Source organism: Octodon degus, unplaced genomic scaffold (assembly GCF_000260255.1).
Source record: "Octodon degus isolate 3935 unplaced genomic scaffold, OctDeg1.0 scaffold00226, whole genome shotgun sequence".
NCBI lineage: Eukaryota > Metazoa > Chordata > Mammalia > Rodentia > Octodontidae > Octodon > Octodon degus.
The window spans coordinates 2,522,963-2,528,800 of NW_004524802.1; the positions used below are offsets into that span (position 1 = coordinate 2,522,963).

Below are 5,838 nucleotides of genomic sequence, written 5' to 3' on the forward strand. Positions count from 1 at the left end.
ATTCTATTCATTAAGAGAATGCAACTATATATCTATCCTAACCACTTTGAATACACAGATACAAAATGGACATTCATCTGTATACCCTATTTTTTCGAAGTTATTTTGTATTCTTTAAAGCGAATAATTGTAGCACCTTCCACAGTGCCAGACAGTGCCGGGCTCACCCCTTCCATTCCTCAGCCCTGGCAGCTGAGCCCCTCTGAGAACCACATCCTGTCCTCCAGGTTAAACCCACGCTGCGTGCATTCATTCCATGGGCTAACGCATCCTCTGATAAGTTCTCGGGGCAGCAGGGAAACAGGCAGAAGGAAAAGGAAAAGGGCTTTATTTTCTTTGAGGACACGGAGAGCATTCAGGGACGTCAAGGAATTCTCTGGAATAGATAAAGGGAGGCCGAGCCTCTTATGGCCTTTTTGCCAGGGGTGCAGTTTGGAGGGACGTGTAGTATACCTGAGGGAGCTGAGTGGGGGTCTTCCCTGAGGCGGCGGGAAGGGTGAGAGTAAGTTCTGTCCTGGGCTAAGCTGGAGAAGGCGAAGGTGGTCCTGGAGCACGGGCCTGAGCACGGGCCTCTATTAGATGACCACCACAATGATTTTAACAATTCATGCTAGGCCCGAACATAGCATCCTCACTTAAGGGAACAGGTCTCTAGGGTCTCTCTGCCTCTGTTTCTCTCTGGTTTTTATTTTTACTTATATATTCTCTCTGGTTTTTAGAAATTACCTCTACATCACAACGTTTTGTTTTGTTTTGCTTGGTGGAACCAGGGATTGAACTCACCTGCGCTTGCCAGGCAAGCGCTTATTCTACTGAGCTATGTCCCCGGCCCCATCTCTGGTTTTTTTTTAAACATTTTGTGTGTGTGTGTGTGTGTGTGTGTGTGGCCAGCTCAGCCCACCAGGGGGCGCGGCTGGCTGGCTTGTGGTGCTGGGGGATTGAACCGCCGTCCCTGTGCTTTGCTAAGGTTGTTCTAAGTAGGTGCTTTAGACCACTGAGCCATCTCTCCAGCCCTCTCTGGTTTTTAAAGACAGGGTCTCGTTATGCAGTTCACATTGGCCTTGAACTCACTTATACAGCCCAGGCTGCCTCAAACTCAGGGTATCTTCCTGCCTTGGCCTCCACCACGCCCGGCTAGGGGATCTCGGCTGGGGATGCGCGGCTGGGGATCTGCTCCGCTCGGGATGCGCGGCCCCAGCGGGACGGCCGCAGCGGGACCTGGCCGGCCGCGCAAGCAGCAGCAGCAGCAGCAGCGCGGGACCGGCCCAGCAGGAGGGCCCGGGCGGCGGCCACAGGCGGTCGAGGGCGCGTTATGCGGTCGCCTTTCCTTGGCGCTCTACGGCAGCGCACCGTCGGGCTGCCAGGCCCTGGAGCACTAGGCTGGGGCTGCCGGGACTCCCGGACCGGCGCGCTGAGGCGGGCTAGTCCTAGGATCCGACCTCAGCAGCCTCGGGACAGAGTCGCGGGGGAGGCGGGACGGTACGGTGGCGCCCTCTGGCTGCGCGCCGGGGACGCCCGGATTTGTTTCTGCGAGAAAGGAGGCGCCGCTCCAGTCGGCCTGCCTGCCCTAGGCTCCCCTACCCCGGGGGCTCCCCTATCTCCGGGGCTCCCCTATCCCGGGGGGCTCCTCTATCCCGGGGGCTCCCCTACCCCGGGGGCTCCCCTATCCCGGGGGCTCCCCAGCCCGGGGGCTCCCCTATCTCCGGGGCTCCCCTATCCCGGGGGCTCCCCTATCTCCGGGGCTCCCCTATCCCGGGGGCTCCCCAGCCTGGGGGCTCCTCTACCCCGGGGGCTCCCCTCTCCCGGGGGCTCCCCCAGCCTAGGCCGCGGGACGTTGCCGGCGTCGCAGAGCCGCAGTGACGGGGCCGGCGTGGGGGGCACGGCGCCAGGGGCTCGCTCCTGCTCCCGCCCCGCCTCCAGCGTCCGGCATCGGCTTTAGAGGGAACCCGCCGTGCAGACCCCCCACCGTACAAACTGCCGCGCGCCCCCCGGGCAGTGCGCCTGGCGCAGACAGCCGGCCCGTCCCGGAGCTTCTCCGGCCCGCTCCCCGCCCGGCGGCCGTCCGCACGCAGCCCCTGCTCCGCTTTGTCTGACGGTGTGACCACTCCGGCTCTCTTTTGATCAGTTTTAGCTTGGCCTCTTTTCCTCCATCCTAGACTTTAACCTATCTGTACCCTTTATTGATTGATCTTTAAATTTTAGTTTATTTGTCCACCTGTGTAGTGCATAATGTTTATATTCTCCGCGCGGATTTCCTTTTCTTCCCCTTCGTCTTGTGGTACATGTTTGGAGAACATAACCCGCACATGCCTCGTGTGGGGCTGCCCACGCTCCCAACACATCCCTAATCGTTTTTCCAGCCCCTTCCCTTTTCTCCCTCCGCCTCCATTTCTTGATCCCTTCACTTTTTTTTTTTTTTTTTTTTTTAAGTTCTGGCCGGTTTTATTTTTTTACAGTGAACAATTCTATATACACAGGTTATAGACATTGTTTAATATAAAACACAGTATCTACAGCCTACTTGCACGAAACCTGGAATTTCTAGTGCGTCCGAGATTGCCAGGCTCCAGTGATAAGTTGGCTTCTCTGGCTGTAGGACAGTTATCTTAACCCCTCCTTCAAACAGGTACTAAGAGATCGGCCAAAACACGCGTTTGTCACCTCTGCTCTGCAATGGCTGCGGATTTAAGGCAACAGTTAAGAATAGCATATAAAGGTAAAGACTATTTCCTTTTAAAGTACTCCAAGTCTGTCTGAAATGGGCCCCTATTCCAAGGCACTGGATTTGGGGGTGCTTTTTGCTTTGCCACTAAGAAAGATGTAATTACAGATTATAGAAAGTCACTCAAGAGAAGTCCGTTAAAACCTTTAAAGTTATAACTTAAAAAAATTTAACAGAAGTTCAAAATTACTTTTTATAAATAGAAATAACGTTACTTTTTTTTTCTAAAAAGAGGGGGCGGGGTGACTATCAAAACAACCTAAAATTAGTACATATACCATTTGTTAAGTTAAAATTAAGGCTTCAATGTAGGTTTGATAATTAGCCAGAGCCCCAAATAGTTTTAGGTTCCCAGAACCCTAGAAAGTGCGTTTTCTTTTCCCACCCAGTTTTCCAGTTCTTCCGTGAACAATTTCGGGAGCAAAATGTTATTTCGCGATCTAGTTCCTTAAACACGCCCGTGCTGGTGATCATCATCCAGCATTAAGGCAGCTTTTGTCGCCTTTGGTGTCCACTTCCTGGTCGGAATCCTCTGAGATCTCTGCGTCAGGGTCTTCCAGGAGGCCGGAGGGTGAGCACTGTGACCCATCCAAGCAAGCACCGGCATCCTGCTCACTGGGCCAGTCTCGCCTCTGGTTGCACGGGTTGTGCACACTTTTCAGTTCCTCCTTTTTATTGGTTTGAGGGTTCTCCTGTTTTAGTCTTCTCCATTCAGCGCGTTGATTCTGAAACCAGGCTTTCATCTGCCTTTGGATAGGCTGCAGCATCTTGGCCGTACACTTCCGCTCAGGACAGGGAGAGGTATCGCTGTGTTTTGAACTTTTTCTCCAGCTCAATGGCCTGGTCGTTGGAGAACCTCGCCAGGCCGCCTTTCCTTTTATGTAGAGGCCTCTGCAAGAAGGGACTCCAGGACATGGGTTTGACCAGGGGGTCGTGGCGAAGCAAGGTGTGCGTGTAGTCGTTCACGGTCCACGGGAAGGGATCCCCTCACTTTTGAGAAAGGCCTGCTTCCCTTCCTTCTATCCTATTTATTTGGGCTGTGTTTACTAGAGTGCCGTGCTTGTGTGTTGGATGTTTCACTTGACTTTATGGTGCATCCATCTTCCTACAGATACTCAAGTTGATCCTTCTTTTTGCAGAGTAGTACTCCGTGGTGTGCAAATGCCACACTTTCTTTATCTGTCCATCTGCTGATGGACAGATGGGCTACTTCTAAGAGTTACCCACGAGGAATTGTGCTGCTGTAAACATAGTTATGCACACGTAAGTGTAATATGATACCCTCAATTCTTTTAAGAAGATGCCTAGAAGGGGAATAGCTGGGTCAAATGGAATTTCTAGTTCTAGTTTTTTGGGGACTCTCTATGACAATTTCCATGACAGTTAAACTATGGTACATTTGCACCAGCAGTGCAGAAGGTTCCTTTTCTCCTGCAGCCTCCTCAGAATTTGTTGTCAGGCTAGACCCTGAGGAGTGACCAAGACCACTGGATGGGCATGATCGAAGCATTTCAGCATGGTCAAGGGTGAGAAGGCCGTTGGCCAGGAACAAGGAAGGAGCCAGCTTTATTTATTTTTATTAATTTTATTGAGAAACAAATAGGAATGAGACAGTTTCAAAACCAATTAGTGGGACAGTTTCAATAATGCATTGTATATTGTAGTCTTCATAGTGGTTATTCATAGTGCAAGATGCAGATACGATATCCTTTTCAAACTCTATTAGTACAAATCTTTCTGCTCATTGAATTAAGAGAAAGTAGCTGTATATCTATCCTATTTTGTATATATAGATACAAAATGGTCTTTCCTTTGTATCCCGTTTTTGTTTAGTTTTGTCAGAGATGGGTATTCCATTGCCATTTAACTATTGTAGTTGCGTGAATTCAGCAAAATAATCCAATATACTCCAGCAGTCCATAATAGTAGTCGGTTATGCGTAGGACTGGCAAAGTCAGAAGTTGACTCGAGCCTTTCACAGCTCAGCATTTTAATATGGCTTTACTTTTTGTACCTCATTTTTATACTTTTCTGCTGGAAATTATTATTATTTTTTTTTGTGGAACCGGGGATTGAACTCAGGCCCTTGTGCTTGCCAGGGAAGTGCTTAATCCACTGAGCCATTTCCCTGGCCCCATATACTTTTCTGCTGGATGGTTAAGACCAAGATAAAGCAAGACCTATATAACAAGAAATGTAAATTTTGAATCTGACAAGGTCAGTCAAATCCGCTCAGGATTTACCCTGAAACCCTGTACAGCAGTTTGCAGATCCTTTGTCAGTGTCAGCCATGTGGATGAGTCATGGTCATTGCTTGACCAATTTGTTCTGTGAAAGCCTGAGAGAATGTTTTCTCTCCATGTGACTCTTCCCCAGGCACACACATCATCGATCACTTTCCTCCGTGGCCCCATAATCTCCTTGATCAGTAAATTTGGGACACCACTGAGTTATGGGATGTTACAGTACAGGTTCTCCTATGTCCTGAGTCCTCAATGACCTGGAAAGGCTAGGGCCAAAATGTTGGATGTCCTTGCCTTCTTTTTCTCTCATTTTTGGTCTGCAAACTTAACCCTCCAAAAGAGAAGTTTAATGATAACATTACCCTATAACATAGGCAGTTGAGCTTAACCTATTTGTTGGAATATCAAACGTTTTAGACATAACATGGAACAGGTATTTTCCATCAAGTATTGATATGTTAAACTTTAAATCCCTACAGAATGTGGAGGGAGGGGCTGGTGAGATGGCTCAGTGGTCTAAAGCACCGACTTAGAACAAGCTTAGCAAAGCACAGGGACCGTGGTTCAATCCCCCAGCATCACATGACAGCCCGCCCCGCCCCCTGGTGGGCTGAGCTGGCCACACACACACACACACACACACACACATTAAAAATTAAAAAGAAAAGTTGGACTGGAAATCCCATTTAAACCAGCTATTCCTCTACTGGGAATTTTCCCGGAGGATCTGAAAACACCACATCATAGGGATATATGTGTGCCTATGATTATAGCAGCACAATCTGTGATAGCCAAATCTTGGAAACAACCAAGATGCCCATCACCTGAGGAATGGTTGAAAAAGATGTGGTATTTTTACACAATGGAGTATTA

General features: G+C 49.4%; 1 protein-coding gene and 1 pseudogene across 1 annotated transcript; one reads left to right on the plus strand and one right to left on the minus strand.

Annotated features, from left to right (window-relative positions):
• The first annotated feature begins 1,312 nt into the window (after positions 1-1,312).
• Positions 1,313-1,939, plus strand: LOC111813799 (myosin IC heavy chain-like). Its single transcript, XM_023705656.1, has one exon. It carries the CDS (start codon positions 1,313-1,315, stop codon positions 1,937-1,939), a length of 627 nt encoding a protein of 208 aa, XP_023561424.1.
• A 1,256-nt stretch (positions 1,940-3,195) lies between these two features.
• The window catches only part of LOC101590566, a 22,579-nt pseudogene continuing 19,936 nt past the window's right edge, over positions 3,196-5,838 (minus strand).